This window comes from Lissotriton vulgaris, chromosome 8, assembly GCF_964263255.1.
Source record: "Lissotriton vulgaris chromosome 8, aLisVul1.2, whole genome shotgun sequence".
Classification (NCBI taxonomy): domain Eukaryota; kingdom Metazoa; phylum Chordata; class Amphibia; order Caudata; family Salamandridae; genus Lissotriton; species Lissotriton vulgaris.
In genome coordinates, this window is record NC_141696.1 from 382,860,956 (window position 1) to 382,880,386 (window position 19,431).

At 41.5% G+C, this 19,431-nt stretch overlaps 1 protein-coding gene across 1 annotated transcript in view; it reads right to left on the reverse strand.

Moving 5' to 3' along the window:
• TNFSF13B (TNF superfamily member 13b) overlaps positions 1-19,431 on the reverse strand; it is a 193,297-nt gene that overhangs the window by 35,846 nt on the left and 138,020 nt on the right. Inside the window, exons 4-5 of the mRNA XM_086934163.1 lie at positions 17,623-17,735; positions 17,378-17,528 (exon numbers count right to left, since the gene is read on the reverse strand). Of these exons, the coding sequence (XP_086790289.1) occupies positions 17,378-17,528; positions 17,623-17,735 (264 nt within the window). The remainder of the gene's footprint in view (positions 1-17,377; positions 17,529-17,622; positions 17,736-19,431) is intronic.

A 19,431-nucleotide genomic window follows, 5' to 3' on the forward strand; every position in this document is an offset into this window, starting at 1 on the left:
CTGATGTGTCGCTGCCGCTGATAGGGATCTGGTAGGGTTTGAGCCTGCCTCTGCTGCCATCTGCTTTGTTGCGCCTGTTTTGCCTGTGTCATCCTTTTCTCTTCATTGTTTTATTGTAGGTCTTGTTGGTATTGTAGGTATTAGTAATTCTAGTAATTTGGTCACTGTTAATTCGGTGTCTCTTTTTTGCTCGTTTTGCTTGTTTTCCCGCTGCTGCTCCCCTGCCGCCCCTTCCCCTTGCCACTTATGCTCCCGCCTCCCAGCTGAGCTTCCCTTTCTCCTCCCTTATTTAATGGTGGCCGATAAGGGGATGAGCAAGCAAGACCACTGACCTCTAGTCAGGGACCTGCTCTCTCCCCCAGTAGCTTCAGTGTGGTTCCGCTGCAGCTGATTGGGATCTGGTAGGGTTCAAGCCTGTCTCTGCTGCTCCCCTGCGGCACTTCCCCCCGCCGCTCATGCTCCCGCCTCCCAGCTGAGTTTCCCTCCCTCCTACCCTATTTAGCGGCAGCCACTGTGCAGCCACGCCACAGGAGCACCAAAGGAAAGCCTGTCTGCGCCCATTCATGCCCTGACTGTGACCAGCGCCAGGGACCGTGGATCTCCAACCATCCACTGCTATGACTCAGCTACCCTCCACGTACCCTACCCCGGTAGGAGCAACAACTGCCAGCTGTCCATGCCAATCACCAACCACGAACAGTTCTCCTGCTTTCACTGCTGCCAGACCTTCAGCACCATTCACATTCCCACAGCGGCCACCGCCGCAGCAAACGGTAATACCTTCAAAACCCTTAGGTGCATCCTCCTCAATGTGTGCTCACTGCACAGACAAGCAGTGGAGATCTTGGACCTTCTTGATGCCCTCTCACCCTACGTCACCTTCTTTACAGTAACCTGGACCAATGCCTCCTCTGCCCCAACATCGCCACCACCATCGCCAAGGAATACAAGATCCAGAGGAAGGACCGCCCAGGAGGAGGACCCGCCATCGCACACAAGAGCTCCGTCCGACTCTACACCTCCACCACGAGTGACTCCTTCTCGCACCACCAAACACTTTCCCTTCCAGGTCCAGACCAGCCCTAGAACCACCCTTCGTGGCACTTGTGCCTTGTTCTGCACTACCATCGCCGACCTCATCTCACCCCACACCCTTCACTTTGACAACACCAGCGACCCAAACTCCACCACACTCCTGGACAACTTCACTAACATTGGCCTGACACAGCTCATCACCACGCCCACCCACAAGGCAGGACACACCCTCAACCCTATCTTCGCAGGAGGTATCAGCATCCACTTCAGCCACACCATGCAAATCCCATGGATGGACCAACACTGCATACACTTCCACATCGAGAAACCCATGCCGCCCAAACCTGTAACGTGCCCTCCATGAAGGAACTTAAGCAAAATCACTGAAGAGCAACTCAACTCCACCCTCAACAACGATACCCCCACCACCTCGCTGCCAAATACCTCAACAGATGGATCTCCAACTGTGCAGACAAGCACACACCTCTAAGTAACTCCAACAGACAGCGCCCCAGGAAGGTCACCTGTTTCACCACCGACCTCCGAGAATCCAAACGCACCTGCAGACGTCTCGAGAAAAACTGGAGAAACTGCAAAACGTCAGAAGATCGCACCACCTACAAGATTGCCATGATGGAATACAACCAATGCATCCTCCAAAACAAGATTCTCACCAACTCCAGCAACTCCAAGGAACTCTTCAGCGTCCTCCATGAATTCACCAAGCCCCACAACAAAACCACGGACATCACCCTCTCCCAGGACCTTTGCAACAAGCTCGGATCCTACTTCCATCTGAAAATCAAGGGCCTCTTAGACCACTTCAACGACCAGACACCTGACTCTGAAACCTCTTCCTTCTCCAGCAATGCCAGCCAGCCCACCATCTCCTCTTGGGCAACAGTCACCACCGAAGACACCACTTTAACCATGAAAGGCTTCCATGCAGGAGCCCCCATGGACCCCAGCCTGCCGCACATCTTCCACAGAGCCGCCACCACCATCGCTCCAGAATTACTATGCACCATCAACGCCACCTTCAAGACCGGCATCTTTCCCGAAGACTGGAAAGGTGCAGAAGACAGACCCCTGCTCAAGAAGCCCTCAGCAGACCCCACGAACCAATCTCCCTCCTCCCCTTCATGGACAAAGTCACAGAGAAGATCATCCATCACCCAACACCTGCGTAACCTCCAGTGGCTCCCTGTTGAGAAGCGACTTACTTTCAAGAAACTCACCCATGCCTACAAATACCTCTACAACACCGGACCCCAATACAGCAACAAGAGAATCTCCTTCTACGTACCCAAGAGAAACCTCCAATCCGCTGACCTCGCCATCGCCAAAACCCCACGCATCTGCAGAGCCAGAACAGGTGGAAGAGCCTTCTCCTACATCGCGGCCAAGATCTGGAACGAGCTCTCGATCTATACCAGATGCGCTCCCTCCCTGAACATTTTCAGGAAGACACTCAAGACCTGGGTCTTTGACTGAACAGAGCTGCTTACCACCCCCGCTCCTTGAGACTCTCACGGGTGATTAGCGCACTTACTATTCCCCTGATTGATAGATTCCCCCCCCCCCGATTGAAGTAATGAGGATCATTTTAGGATTAGTAATGCCAGCTGAGTAAATATCAATATTTGGTAGCCATGCATGAACATGTGTGATGAGAAAATTGTGAATCAATGTGTGTTAAGTTTGGAGTTGGATATGTTTAAAAAGACGCATATTGCACCATTGATTTCAGTAGCCTGTCCTCACAAGCCATTAGAAAAACGAATTTTTAACTTGGAGGGCCACATTCAGTTTAGTGTAGAGATGAGCACATATTTGTTACTGTAGAATGACTGCTCTAGTAAAATGCCAGAGGTGGACATTGTAGATCAAACTAACACTGAGTATGTTATAACTTTAATGAAAAGAATTTTTAGAAAGGGGTACCAAAATGCCAAGTGAGTGTCAATAGCATTCAGATCCCATAAGACAAGCTAAGGAGTGTATCCTGAATTATGGAGTAGCACATAGATTTGGATCATTATGCCATCCATGGGGTATTCATCTAGTAGAAAGAAATAGTAGAGGTTTGAAGGAAACAATTCAATTGGCTGGAAGCGAATGTTGGCATGTGATACACTGAACAATACCATAACTGGGTATTCACCATTTGAGAACTTGAAAAGATGACCAGTTAGTTTCAAGTGCATTCCTGGCACAGTAAAGGTGTTTGAAAGGGTGTTAAAAGAAAAAGAGGTGAAAGAACAGAGAAAGTACCCCGGTTCTCCTTTGCTGCAACGTCCCCCAACACTCCCACTGCCTACGACAGCCTTATTTTTGGCTGTTGGATTCCTGCCTTTTTGTTACTCTTTTCAACTTACGAGATATTTATAATGGGACATTTCCTCTGTTCGGACGTACTATAGGTATTTGGGTCGCTGTTATTGTTCAAGCACATCCCCAATGAAGTGGAGTGAATGATCTTACGTTTAGGCCTTCACGCGCAATTTGAAGATTAACTTTTGAAAGATGCGTCTTAGCCTCATTGCAATACAACATGGTGGCGCTTGACATCCTTACTGTGGGATGCGCCATTTATCCATAATTTGGTCGTGGTCTAGATACAGACGGCTTTAACTTTGGATAGAATACAACACCAGACGGGAATCAGCCTATAAGCAAGGAAGCCTATGATTCATCAGCCTTTGAATGTGTTTGACTCACCCATCATTTAGTGCCCTGAAGAAGTTTTGCACTAGGACAAAACGCATCGTCTGTACTGTGTGTAGAGTCATAAAAGCATGACTCAATTTTTTATTTACTGCAAATGGATTACAAAGAAAGAAATTGAAGAACATCTTTACTGGATATGGACTTTATAACTGTTCTTCTTGCTTAAGTTTTGATGTGTGGTGCACCTGTGCTTGTGTTTTGAAAAGTACAAGGAGTACTGTGACAAGAAAAATGGAGTTCTCATCCTGGGAACCATCCTCTCTGCCTTTGATAACTCCTGGTGGCCAGCAGTGCTCGGAGCCCCCTCATATCCATCGACCACACAGGTATCCTTGGCATCATCCTTGAGTCTTCACTCTCAATGAACCGCCAAATCAACGCTGTCTCATCCTCCTGCTTCCATACGCTCCACCTGCTTCAAAAACATTTTAAGTGGATCCCCACTTAGTCCAGAAGAGCAGTCACCCAGGTGCTTGTAAGCAGCAAACTTGACTACAGCAATGCACTCTACGCCTGTACCACCCAGAAGCTCCAAAAGAAATTGCAAAGTATCTAGAACACTGCAGCAAGACTTATCCTAGACATCCCCCACCACAACCACATCTCCGCTCACCTGAGAATCCTCCATAGGCTCCTAATCAACAAAAGAATCACCTTTCAAGCTCCTCTCACATGTATACAAGACCCTCTACAACATCGGACCTGCATACCTCAAACACCGCCTCTCCTTCTGCACTCCCACCACCAGACACCTCCGCTCCCCCAAACTGGCCATGGCAACTATCCAACAGATCTGCAAGACTACGGCCAGCGGAAGATCCTTCACCTACCTCGCTGCAAAGTCCTGGAGCTCTCATCATCTACATCTCAGGCAATGACTCTCACAGCCTCAATTCAGGAAGGACCTCAAGACTTGGCTCTTCATCTAAACTGGCTGTTCGACTGAACTGCAGAAAGCACACTCCAGCACCTTGGGACCCTAACAGGTGATTAGCCGTGCTCTATAAGAACCCTGATTGATTGATTGATTGATTGATTGATTGAGTGTTTTGTAATGAGTTGAGGATTGGTGAGCATAGCCCTCATTTAGGGCACTTAGTGGCTTCTAGCGGCACTGGTATACTACATCAAAGCATTATTAAATACACCCTCCTTGGATTCCATACTTCATGTTTGGAGCTAGCATGAACTGGAATAGCATATCAGTCAGCAGGTGGCACACCCTCATTATGTGATCAGATCTATGATCCTATTAAAGAGGCAAAAAAGCTGTCAGCCACCCTTTCTGTGGATATTTGCAGTGATGTTGTTTTTTTCACTGTTCAGAGATGATCACTGGGCCAGTGGTCATATCTAAAACTGATGTATGGAGTCTGTCAGGATGGCGGCGGCATTGTCTTTCATCACACTGATGGCATTTCAAAGGTTAAACCTGATCCTTAGTAGATACATTGCATGGGTGCAGTCGGGGCATAGCTCCAAACAAAAATGTTAGGCATCATAGTGAGAAGTTGGCTTTGAGATATAAAAAGAAATGTTTGAGGTGGGCAGGAGTAGTGCAAATAAAAACTCACAGTGCATGTTGTCAATTGTACAATGGTTCATTAGTGGTACTCTAACTAATAAGGTGCAAAGCGCATGATCGTTTACAAAGAGAAATTATTGCAAAAAGCAATAATCACTGGCTCACACTGACTTAAGTAAGAGGGTAAGAGAAGACACTTGAAGGGAAGTTCGAGGACTAAATGCCAAATCTAAGATTCCTGAATATAGAGTAACTATGGGCCGAAAATTCGTTCCGCTCGTGGAATTTGCGGATTTTCCGCAATTTCGCGATCCGCGAATTTTGCGTAATTGTGGGAAAATCCGCGAATCCACGAGCGGGACACATTTTTTTCCAGGAAGCACTCACAGGGTTACAGCAGGTGCCCAAGTTGAAGCTAATTTCTTTGTTACCATTTACAAAATGGTTACAAAGGAATTAACTTCAACCTGGGCACCTGCTATAACGCTGTAAGTGCTTCCTGAGCGGCGCCTCGTTTTCTACTTTCAACTATTCTCTGACCCTGCTCTGACCCTCGAAGCAGGGTCAGAGAATAGTTACAAGTATGGCACGAGGCTCCTGTCACAAAAATTAAACCTCAACAGAAAGCACTTACAGATAAATAAAGCAGGTGCCCGAGTTGAAGCTCAAATTCAGTAATGTTTTAATCAGCCCAAAACATTAGTGAGCACGGTCGAGGCTTGGCAAGTGTGCTTTAACCCCATCCCTGCCGTCGGAAATTAGCTGTAATACTCGAGGGAGATCTTTGCATCCATGAGTTTCTTGAGCGCGATCCCCTTGTAGTTCCTGTGGCCAGGAGGCTGCTTTCTCCTCACCTGCTGCCCTGCTCGCTCTCTGACCCTTTCCACAAGAGGCATGTGCACACGCAAAGAAGCCCCGCACCACACACTAGCAGTATCAAACGTTTTTTCCGCCCTTTCCCAACTATGATGGACAGCTCACTCAAGGGACCTTGGCGCCTTTTGGCGCAGTGGCAAAGTTACAGGCACACATGGTCAGTGGAGACAAATCTTCTGGCCCTTTACGCAGCTGCAGTGTAGGAAAAGCACTATACATTTACACAACAAGGTATCAATTACTCATTAGCCAGTACTCCAGTTGAGTAGAGGTATTGCACAAAACAGTGGCATCTTCGTGGATAACTATGCAAGGCAGGATTCATTCTGGCACGAGGCTCCTGTCACAAAAATTAAACCTCAACAGGAAGCACTTACAGATATAGCTGGTGCCCGAGATTAAGTTCAAATTCAGTAACTTTTTTAATCAGCCCAAAACATTAGTGAGCACAGTCGAGGCTGGGCAAGTGTGCTTTAACCTCATATATGCCGTCGAAAATTAGCTGTAATACTCGAGGGAGGTCTTTGCATCCATGAGTTTCTCGAGCGCAATCCCCTTGTAGTTCCTCTTTCCAGGAGGCTGCTTTCTCCTCACCTGCTGCCCTGCTCGCTCTTTGACCCTTTACACAAGAGAAAAATCATCTGGCCCTTTACGCAGCTGCAGTGTAGGGAAAGCACTATACATTTACCCAACGAGGTAGCACTTACTAATTAGCCAGTAGAAAGTACTCCAGTTAAGTATGGTGAGAATCACAGAGAAATCTGCCATTTTACAACAACAAAATGTATAATGTTAAATCTCCCTTTGAAGCTGATGAGTTACTTGTTACTATTAGTGAACACGTAAACCCTCCGGAGCAAGAGTAAATGAAGAAATTTTTGAAAATAAATAAACAATTAAATAAATATAAATAGAATATAGGTAATTATTGCAAGAAAAAGAACAAAAAAAAAACAAAAAAAGGGAAAAAAAAGAGGAAGCCCGTGAAAAATATATAAAACATAATAGATAAGTGGGGGAAAAAGAAAAAAGGGGAAATAAAAAAGAGAGAGATGAGAAGGGAAGGGAAGAAGAGAGAAAAAAGAAGAAAGGAAAAAAAGAGGGAAAAAAATATAAGAAAAGAATAAAACTCACTAAGGGAAAGAGCAAAGGAAGGAGGGAAAAGGGGAAAAAAAAGAGAGGAAAGAAGGAAAAAAAAGGGGGAAAGCAAAAAAAGAAGGAAAAAAATATATATATAAGGGAAAAAGGGAGAGGAAAAGGGGAAAAAAAAGGAAAAAAAAAAGAAAAAAAGAAAAGTAATGAAAAAGGGAGGAAAAAAAAGGGGAGAGAGAGATATACTACATATAAATAAAAGGGGCTACACAAAGTATTTACAATCGGAGGTGGATATTGAACCTCAGGAATAAAGGATTTAAAATAGGGCTTTATGAGCCACCACTGCCTATATCTTGATCTTAGCGACCATCAGGATAGATATCAGGGCATGGAACAGGAAAACGTCAGAGACGACAAGCTGGCAATACATCAAGCCAGAGTAAGTTGGGGGGGGTTTCCAGGGGAGGGGGGGGGTGGGAAAAGCAAAATTTAAAAGTCCTTATGAACCAAATTCAATAATTATGAAGAATATAGATCCATGGATGTTCCAATGCAGCTGTTTGGACGAAATAGTTAAAGATACAATTAATTATAAGCACTTTCTTTTAGATCAGAGGAGGGGACGGGAAACCCCGTTAAATATCAATGGTAGACATTAAATTCATGTCCTGGAACGTAAATGGTCTGCGTGTTAGGGCTAGAAGAAATAGAATCTTACAATATCTAAGGGATTCACCCGCGCAGATCATTGCGATTCAGGAAACACACTTGAATAAACAGGAAATTACAGATATACTTAAAAAGCTCAAATGGGTGGATAAATTCATAACTACGGACCACAATACAAGCATTCGAGGCACAGCTATTATCTTTAAAAAAGCGGCAAGGGCCCAGATTACGAGTTGGGAAATAGATGCGAGCAGTAGATGGCTGATAGTCAAGGTTCAACTACATTCAAAGGATATTAAAACTATAAGCTATTATGGTCCTAATCAGGACAATCCTTCTTACTTAAACACTCTGCAGAACCATCTGATTACCTGCTCAGATCCGATAGTATGGGTGGGAGATTTCAACCTCGTCCTAGACCCAAAGTTAGATAAATCCCCCACCTCCAGAGCTGTTGTTCATAGTAATATGAGGGACACACTATTAAGATGTATGTCGAATCTTGGCCTAATAGATTTATGGAGACAAAGGTCTGGCAATGCCATGGGTGTTTCTTACCATAATCATAAATACAGACACAAATCACGAATTGATTACGCTTTATTTAGTCGCTCCATTAAGGACTGGGTCAAAAATATAACTTACCTCCCTCTACACCTGTCAGACCATTCTGCTATCCTTTTCTCTGTAAAAGTGGACCAGAACTCTACTCACCATTCTTGGTCATTTGACCGAACAATTTTACTGGAGGAAGAGGAGAAAGACTATTTGACACAGGAAACAGTCTCCTTTTTTAAGGAAAATTTAGGCTCTACTTCTCTGGTCATAGTATGGGAGGCTTGGAAGGCCTTCATTAGGGGCTGCATTACAGGAAGGGCCTCATTCAGGAGAAAGAAATATGAAGAGGGAATTCGACATATTGAGCAAGAGTTGAGTCACTTAGAATCATTAGACCAGTTCCCTTCAGACAATCAAAAGGAAAAAACAGAATTAAAAACCAAGCTAGACATATTACTACAGGAGAGGTTAAATAAAAGATGGCAGGCAAGCAAACTTGCTCACTTTGAATATGGTGAATCTACAGGGAAGTTGTTGGCCTGGAAAATTAAATCTGAGCAATCCAGAAATTTCATTAAAGAGGTGAGGGTTGCTGGTGAAGTTAATAGCAGGTCAACAGACTCGGCCATAGGGGAAGCCTTCAGTGAGTTTTTCCAGAATATATATACGGAGGAACTGAACGTTAATGTAGATAATAGGAATGAATGGCTGAATAATATAACTCTCCCGGAATTGGAGGGCACCCAAACGGAATATATAGAAAAGGATATAACGGAATTAGAAGTTACTAATACCATTAAGCAATTATCACAGGGCAAAGCCGCGGGACCAGATGGTCTCCCTGGAGAATTATATAGGTTGCTCAATTCTACGCTCACCCCAGTCCTTACGAATCTCTTTAATGATATAATGACAAGAGGGCTAGCACCCCCAAGCTCCTGGGGGGAGGCAAATATAGCCTTAATATTAAAAGTAGGCAAAGACCCAGCCGAATGCGGATCTTATCGCCCAATCTCGCTTCTTAATAATGATTACAAGATTTTTACCTCAATTTTGGCTGCGAGATTGGGAAGCGAGATTGGGTCGATTATCCACTCGGATCAAAAGGGGTTTATTAGAGGCCGGCAATTGGCTGATCTAACCTACGATTTGGTGGGTGCCACTGATATTGCCTCAACTTTCGGACTACCCCTTGCCATCATGACCCTCGACGCCACTAAAGCGTTCGATAGGGTAAATTGGGAATACCTAAATTTAATAATGAATAAATTCCGTTTGGGACCCAAATTCTGTAGGACCATAGGCCTATTATATAACAGCCCTAGAGTATCCCTATTAATAAATGGCAAACGAACCACCCCTTTTAAAATCAGCCGAGGAACAAGGCAAGGCTGCCCACTATCCCCTCTCCTCTTTAATCTATATGTTGAACCGTTCGCACAATCCATTAGAGAGGACACTAATATTCCACATTTTATTTTCTCGGGTTGGGAAAAGAAGATTAGCCTCTATGCTGATGACATACTTATCTATACAACTAATCCTACACTGGCATTCCCCGTAATTATAAAGAAGGCGGAGACCTTTGGGAAATTCTCGGGTTATGAAATTAACGCAGGAAAAAACGAAATTATGGTTTGGAATATTCAAAATCTTCAACTTCCGATAAAATCATCCATGAGGTATCTGGGAATTACAATAACTAAAGATCCAGAGCATTTGGCGCAAAACAACTTAGCTCGTATTTCTCGAGAATCCCAAATTTTGATGAAAGCTTGGTCCTTCCTCCCACTTAACTTCTATGGGAGAACTAGCCTGGTTAAAATGAGTATTCTCCCGAAATTTACTTTTATCTTTAATTCCATTCCGTTAGCTTTTGACACCAAACAGCTTGGAAAATGTCAGCAGAATATTAATTCTTTCATTTGGGGTTATAAATACAGCAGAGTAGCTTGGAAAAAATTGAGAAGGAGAAGAGAAAAAGGAGGGCTTGCATTGCCAGACCTCGAATATTATGCTTGGGCATTTCATCTGACCCATTCTAGGATGCTACTTAAGCGCCCCTGGGAAAACGCAAATGGGCTGATGTACAAGGCAATCCTACTGGGTTCGGGTCTCCCAGAGAATGGCTTTCTCTTCAAGTTCGGCCATCAGAAGTTTTTCAAAAAAATTAGGTTAAAGACATTACTGAGTAGCTTGAAAGAGTGGTCTCAAATAAAATCTAAGGCCGGGATAGGATACTTATCTGAGCATGCACCAATTTGGGATCTACCCGGACTGGCATCACAAGAGGTCAATACAGTTAAAAAAGTTCTGCAAGATGCAGGAATTACAAAGTGGGGAGATATGTTGACGGAAAGATCAATCATAGACTGGGATATCTTCAAGCTAAAAGTAACATCACCACTCTCCTGGATAGTATATCTACAAATCGGAAGCTGGATTCGGACTCAAATTAGGAAAAAAGGAATGTTGGGAGAGGAGAGTCCTTTAGAAAATATCTTAGTTGAGAGACCTGCGGGAAAAAAGGAAGTTGCACTCTTCTATTGGCACATTATAGAGGATGGAGAGCGAGATTCTAACCTCCCGGAAAAAGTATGGGGCGCAGATGGAGAACCAGACAGAGAGGTCATTTGGGAGGAATCTTTCACCCTCCTTTACAAAATCATCAAACCAGCATGGTTGAGGCGCAACCATTTCTTTACACTCCACAGAGCCTACTATTCTCCTAAAAGGCTGTCGAAATTTCAAACAGGAAAATGCTGCAGTAAATGTTCTTTACCGGCAGCCTCGGACCTTCATATGTTTTGGGAGTGTCCGAACATTGCCACTTTTTGGGATGAAATCAAAACAACACTCGAATCTATCCTAGGTATCACTATCTCGTGCTCATGGTCTTTTATTATCTTCGGATTAAACCACAATATTAGGGGACCAGAGAGAGATTTTTTGTTTTATGCCATTTTATTGGCAAGAAGAGAAATCTGTAAGAATTGGGTTAATATACATCCCCCAACCCATGCAGAGTGGCTGGCTTCACTTTATGCAACATCAAAGATGGATTTATCGAGAACTTGCAGCTCTCGGTCACTTAAATTTTGGGACCTTTGATCAATTGGAGGAGAGATAGTTAATAACCCGGGGTTTTTTTTTTTTTGGTTTTTTTTTCCCCCGGGTCCGATGATTAGGCCTAAAAATCTCTCTGTCCTAAAGGGTGGTATCGAACAACTACAGGACAACTGGCCGAACTGGTCCGAAGGGAGTAAGTCCGTCCAAGCTCTGTTGGCGACGTGGAGGAAGACCCTCGGGGTACCTGGAACCCAGTTTTGGGCTCCGGGTCGCCAAAGGGGGGTCGATCCTCGTGGTTGAGAGGATAAGAGCATAGTTGGATCGACTTTTTGGCTAATGAGGACACAAAAAAAAAAAAAAAAAAATCTGCCATTTTGTGGAAAAATCCGCGAATTCGCAGATTTTCTTGCGATTTCGCTTGAATTCGCGGACCGCAGATCCGCAAAATTCGCCCATACTTAATATAGAGCACAACCATATCCTAGAGAATATGAAGGCTGTTTCAATAGAAAGCAAGAAAAAAACTTAAATAAGGTATAATACAAATCTGAAAGTCCTCAAATGTGGAGCAGCTACGGGTATTACCAACTGAAGATGGTATTACCACTATCCCAAAGGATATTGCTTATGTGCAGGGATCAATCACAAAACAGGATGATAAAATATATGGAAATGGAAGACAGATACCTCAGAAACAATGAATGCCTAACACCTTTCAGAGAGGTCTGCTACTGCTTTAAAAATTAAATAATGTTTGCAGATTATTACAGAATATGGAAATAACAAGTTAAATGTAATAATAAAAAATTTAAAACACCCCATAAATGTGTAGGAATGTGAAATTGGAGATTACAAATTAAGTTGGTATCCTTTGCTTGATTCATGGGAGCAGCACAAGTAAAGCAAACAAAAGCTAGCATGGACAATTGGTGACCTCCGGTGAAGTTGAAGAAGTCCCCTCTCCATTACACTAAAAAAGAAATTGCTTAGGCTTCCAGTAGTGATTTAGTGGGGTTCCACAGAAGTCAACATTTTAAGAAGTGCATACTGGAATAATGTTTTCTATTTGAATTTTTTACATATTCATGTATCTATTTTGAGAATATTTCAAATTACTGGACAGAACAAATGATGACGTATTGTTCTTAACAAACATAACTGAAAACATAACTGAAAATCTTTTTTCTCTTCATACGTTATGGCTTTTCATATTGGTAATTGCCACACTATGGCATCTTACATAGGAAACCACAGGACAAGTTTGCTCAACTGAGGTAGTAGGAATAGGGTTTTTTGGAATCCCATAACAAAGACTTTGGAAAACAAATTTACTCCTCACAAATTTTGGCACCTCACATTTTTATATCCAAGTACGGGAAAAAAATCAGTCTGTTGGTGTGACAGAAAAACCTCAAAAGCTCTAAAATACATATCTTGCCCAATAACTGGCATGAGAGAAGTCTCCATCAGCCCACCCATTTGGCGGAGCTTCGTCATCTGGAAAACTACAAGAGGAGGGTCAAATGTAGCCAATGTTGCTCCATGGCTAACATACAAGGGTACTTGACCTCATCCTCTCAAAAGATCTCAGCCACTGAGATTGTTCAAGATATGAGACAAGTGATGGAGTACAGTGCAAGTGATAAACGTGTGTGAGATAAAAATGACTAAAAGCACAAAAAGTAAGTTTATTAGGTATTGTCCTGATGCCATAAAATAAAAACCGCCTGATAGTATGGAACAAATTTACTATCTTCTGACAACAAGTGAGGTCGACATGTTTCAGCCGTATGGCTGACTAGCCCGGCTTTCTTCAGGACCTTGCAGATGTTAAGTGCAACTGCAGAAAAAAATCATTGGTGAAATGTGCTATTCATCCAAATTTTTCGTAAGGAAATAAATAGATCAGTGGTATATTACCACCCTACCAGACATGAATCCCATGTGTATGTAGGTAAGAGCTATCTCTTCATTCCTAAAACAAAAGAGTTTTTTGTCAGAAAAAGGATCAAGCTTGTAGTGGTGAACAAGAATACTCAAAGCATAGAGGTAGAAAAGTCAACCAATCGATTATACATTGTATTCAACTGTGCCCACTCATCACATAATTTTAATTGGGCAATTATGTCTTCACAATTAATAAGTACTCACTCACTTGTTGCCAGAAGATATTAAATTTGTTCCATACTATCAGGCGGTTTTTATTTTATGGCATCAGGACAATACCTAATAAACTTACTTTTTGTCCTTTTAGTAATTTTTATCTCACACACGTTTATCAGTTGCACTGCACTCCATCAGTTGTCTTATATCTTGAACAATCACAGTGGCTGAGATCTTTTGAGAGGATGTGGTCGAGTACCCTTGTATGTTAGCCTTGGAGCAACATTGGCTCCATTTGACCCTCCTCTCGTAGTTTTCCAGATGACGAAGCTCCGCCAAATGGGTGGGCTGATGGAGACTTCTCTCGTGCCAGTTATTGGGCAAGCTATATAAAACTGGTGAACAGTTTGTTTTAGAGCTTTTGAGGTTTTTCTGTCACACCAACAGACTGATTTTGTCCCGTAGTTGGATATGTTTGTGATTAGGGGTGCAGAGTCAATTTGATCTATAAACACTGTCCCCTAGACCCTCCCACATACTTTTTCTGTTTTCAACACCTCACATTTTTAACACTACAACATTTTATCATAGATGTAACAAAATGAATTGTCTCTGGTTGTGGATCCATGCTTTTAGTATACACAAAATAAAACATTTTTAGTCTTGATCTAAGATGGTGGATTACATGGCTAATTGCTGCACTAGTTTGCTTATTTGATGTATAGGCAGATTGAATATAAATATCGTCTTTTCAGAAATCACAGAAACAAATTTGATCATAAATTTTTATGTCAGCAATTTTAATTCCAGCTTATACCCTGCCCCCTTTTCTTTTTTGTCTTATATTTGGGACCTGGCCGAAGCCGAGTCCTAAAATGGCTGTCAACACTTCCGGGATGAAGTGTTGCCAGCCAATCAGATCTCTGCAGATCTCTGCAGGAGCTTGTCATTATTTGCAAAGGTTTCACGACCCAGGATATACAAATCTGGATCCCCTTTAATATGTCAAAAACTACAGAATGTATTTACACCAAATCATATAAAGCGTGCCCTCTGGACCAAAAGCTACCTTTTTGACAAATTTGGTGTAATTTCGTGCAGCGGTTCAAACTGTAGACTGACTAAAATCTATATGGGAATTTACATGGGAAATGCACTTTTTTTACCCCTTTTTTTCTTGGGCCCCACTTCACGGATTGCACCGAAACCTTCCAGGCACAATTAGAATCACAAGTACACTTTTTGGGAAAATTTCGTGAAAATTCGTCAAACACCGCCAAAGATATAGGCAAACCAAAAAAACACTTTTTCCTATGGGAACTAGGTCCTAACTAGAACTACCTACTGACGACTACCAGTAGGAAACATATATTGTTTCTTACTCATGAGTTTCAACAGTACCACTCTGAGCATTATAATTGACTGGCTGATGATTGGCAGTTAAATCTCTTTTTGTTGATGTGATCTAATTTTTAAACTGAATTTGCAATTTGACTTTTCTTGGGTTTCCTAACGGACCCTTACAATATAGTATATCTTCAGTTTGCATAATCCTGTTCCATTTAATGACTATTAAAGGCAGAACTGTTTACCATTTTAAACAGTGGATTCATATTGTTTCTTTATCGTGTGAATTTGTGTTAATGGCCAATTTCAATATTTGAATGAGCTGTTTCACTTGCAAAGTTTTGTTAAATATCACATATACCCTGTCAATATTAGCCATTGGTTCTGGGTAAGATGGGAAAGAGCAATTAAATATTTTTTTCTAATTAGTTTTGTTTTCTTCTTCAAACTTTTCCTTTTCCTATGTGTTAAGGGTTTTAAGGGCATAGTTACTTTGCTAGAGCACTGAAAGATTGCATTTAGTTGCCTCTGTATAAGTAACCATGCTCGTCTCAGCTTTCTCAGTAGAATGAGTATGACATCTCAAATGTTAGGGAATGTATTAGAATGGAGGTATCCCAACACACTCCTTTTATACTACTCACTGTCTTGGAGAAATGTAATTGTTTTAGTTTATCCACTAGTAATTGCAGTCCTTCATTTCTACACATCTGCATCATTTAAGAAACAACCTGTTAGACTAATGATATTGATGACATCCCCTGTATTTTTATTCTCACGATGAGGTGAGACATTAGTTGATAATAACTTGATAACAGAGTTGTCAATTTGATCAGTGGCATGATAATGAACCTGAGCAATGGTCTCAATAGATGCTGTTTGTCTTGGATTTGATGCTTCAGCAAATTTTTTCTTTAGATGGAAATTAATCCTGAGAGCGACTGTTATCAATTTCTTGGAGAGTTTGTCAAAGTAAGAAACTGAGTGAGTAGTTGTAACAGAAGGCATAGTGTCAATATTTTTAGAACTAAGGTTGGTGGGTAACTGCTGGTATGCAGAGAATGTGTCATATCAATGGTCACAGGAGCGTTCAATGATTTTATACGTTTGTTCTGTGTGGTGGGAAAGGATTAGTGGGATATTTCATAATTGCCTTGAATCATGAAAAAAATTTACTTTTATCAGATAGACTCAGGCAGAAAAAGGATAGCCTTGTTGTTCATATCAGGCACTTCCTTTTCTGATTCCCATGTTGTTGCATTGTTGGAACATACATGGAAGGAGAGAGTCTGTCCTTACACTGCAAAATAGGGACCGTAAAACCCTTGATTTCAAAGTTTGTATGATGAACATTTACAGGTCTGAGTCACAGGAGAGTGTTCAGGCAGAAATATTGAAATCAATTTCAATAAGGCTCACCGGGTCTCCAAATCATAATCACCTTCACGATAGAGGTGTGAGGTTTATTAACAGTCACATTTTGCTGTTCTAGGAGCTCTCCTCTCTGGAAACTGTCTATTGCCGTAATTAAAAAATAATACAATTAATATGAAGTATACCAAAAATAAATTGCTCTGGCATACCTTCTCCCTATTTATGCCAGTGTTAACCAATGTTATCCAGTTGTCAAAAGATTGTCACCAATGTTGCCTTCGTTATTATATGCACTACTGTTTATTTATTTGATTCTCTTGGTGGGCAAAGAAATCTCATGAGGAAAGACTGTTGTGAGACAACCTCATCAAGTCAGGCATCTCATTGTCCCATTGCAGCAGCTGGCATCAAGGTGTCAAACTATCCAAACATCAATTTCCCCTCAGCATCAGAATATGTCAGATAATGTCAGAGGACACAAGCAAAGTACAGGAGGAAACTTTGTCACGGGACAGAGAAGATCGTGTTAGACGTGAAGAAAGAATGGCTACATGTGTAGGGAGAATAAATATGGAAAGTGTGGGTATGGGAAAAAAGAGGGTTGGTGGTATTATCCACATCTAAAAAGCAAGCCAAAAACATTTAAACAAAACCACAGCGCACATGTACATCTAGGAACAGCTGCATTCAAAGGAAAGTTTCCGAGGAATAAAAATTTAAAAATTGCTGACTAGGACTCTCCTTTGAATACAAATGAGTGTTAATAATGAACAATAACTATCTCTATCCAAAATGTAAGGTAAACTGCGGAGGGGAAGTTTTTGAAAGTACACAACAAATTCAAAAATGCAAAAAAAAGTTTCATTAAAAATCATTATAGGTCAATTTTTTATGAAATACAGCCTTGCAAATGTTGAATGTTATGATGAGCAATGTACAAATTAATGATAATAGAAGTGCCAAATTATAGATAGAAAAATATATTGAGATATTTACCAGCTGTGTAACAGGAATTGTTGGGCTGATATTTTGGCATGTTTTGAATGCAACGGAATAATGTCACTAAACTGGGATCATCACCAACTACATGAGCCTTTCTCCTCTGTATCAGATGTCCCATTGCAAACCTTGTGTCCTGATACCAAACCTAAAGGGCATGGAAACAGAAATGTTATTAGTGCATCCACATCTGAAAGTAAGTTCATTATTATATATGTGTTTGGCCTGAACTGTAGTCTTACCTGGCCATAAATAAAGAAGTAACCTGTTTCTTTCACCAATATATTATTTTTCTGTTCTTCAAGGGCTGCTCCTCTTTTGAAGCTAAGGATCCAAGGGACAGTGCTTGAGGTACCTAAAGGAGAACAAGCACTCAATAAGAAGATACATATTTGGTGTAGTGGAGTACACAGTAGAAAGGTAACACTTTGCATATCAGTAGAACAAAATGTGAAATACCACAGTACCTCTATGTTAGGGGCAATGCATACTCATAACACATGTTGGGAGCTGACTTGATCCCCATAGTGATGTTAATATCTAATCAAGCCAGAAAAGCCCTACCTGTGTGATGAAGTGCACTACATGCACTGGTTACCCATGGTGTTTTTAAGGGTTTAATGGGTCTGATTTTGAGTTAATTTATTGCAGAACTTATAACTTTAGTCCTCTGTATGGTCTATGAATGAAATGCAGATTGGGTGTATGTTAGAGTAAAATTACAAAAATATCGCCGGACAATAATTTACGTCCTAAATATTGTTTACAAAAAGTTTGTACCATTGGTGTATACTTTCTGTTTCTGAGTCAAATGGTGCTATACTTTTGTAAATATTTAGGACACAATATTTCTGTCAGATAATATTTGGGTTAAGATATTCTGGTACCATATCCCAAAACCTTCTTACAAAGAATGTGCAGTACAATATTAGTATGCGATGTTAGAAAATGTTTCTTTCCTTGATAACAGGATAAAGCACAACCTTACCCATTAGGATTACTTTATCCAACAGAAGTTTTTACTAAGTCATTTTTTTTAATAGAACATTTCTAACCTATGATTTTAATGACATTTCCGAATGCTAATGATATTTTCAAATAATGCACTTGCAAAATGATACTCATTCCTCTGTACAGGTTTTGGGATTTTTTTGTCTAGCACTGAGGAGCATTTGCTGAGTGGCACCCACAAATAATATAGAATAATATTGTTAGATACTAAATATAGGAAATCTTAGTGTTAAGCTATAGGGGAGGCACCATACTCTCAGCTCCCACAAAGCCAGAAAAATCTGACTTCTAATATGTAATCTGGTTTCTGTATGCTTTGGTAGCTTAGCTACCAAAGCAAGGTTCGCTTGAAAGAAATATATGTAGTACAAGAAAAACAACACAAAAACATCATATTTACGAAATACAGAACCTTACAGTTCCTAACCAATTTGGATGTAGGAATCAGGAGCTAGTCAAAATATGCTTCATTAAAAACAAAAGAAAATGAAAAACAGTGTTAACTTTTGGGGTGTAGTAGAAACCAAACAGTGTTAACTTTTGGGGTGTAGTAGAAACCATAAAAAGTCGAATTTCTGACAAATATTAAGGAAAATTAACTTTTAGAAAGCTAATTTTTCCCTGCCTAAAGCCTCTGGAGGCTGCTTGACATTAGTCTCTAACTGCAGCCCTCTGATTACTCAAGCCCTGATGAGGTATGAAAACTGTTCCTAGAGCAGAGACAAAGACCTTGTGTGGGAAGGTGTGTTTGGTCCTCTGGCAGGATGACCATTTGGGCTGTGCCTTGAACTTAATTAAATTCATTTGGAGTAAATAGAGAACCAGGTCAACTCATTACCCTGGTCCCTCCACCTCTGAGAAGGCATATAGACTCTGCATAAGGAGATAATGGTTTCACAATCTTGGATTCAGTTTGAGAGGGGCACGGTGGAACAGTTTGCAGTAGAGCAGACAGGAACTACTGCAAAGGTGGATGGGGTTACTCATGCGAACTTCTATCCATTGGTTAAGGAGGGGCCATGTGGCGCCATAAACCACAG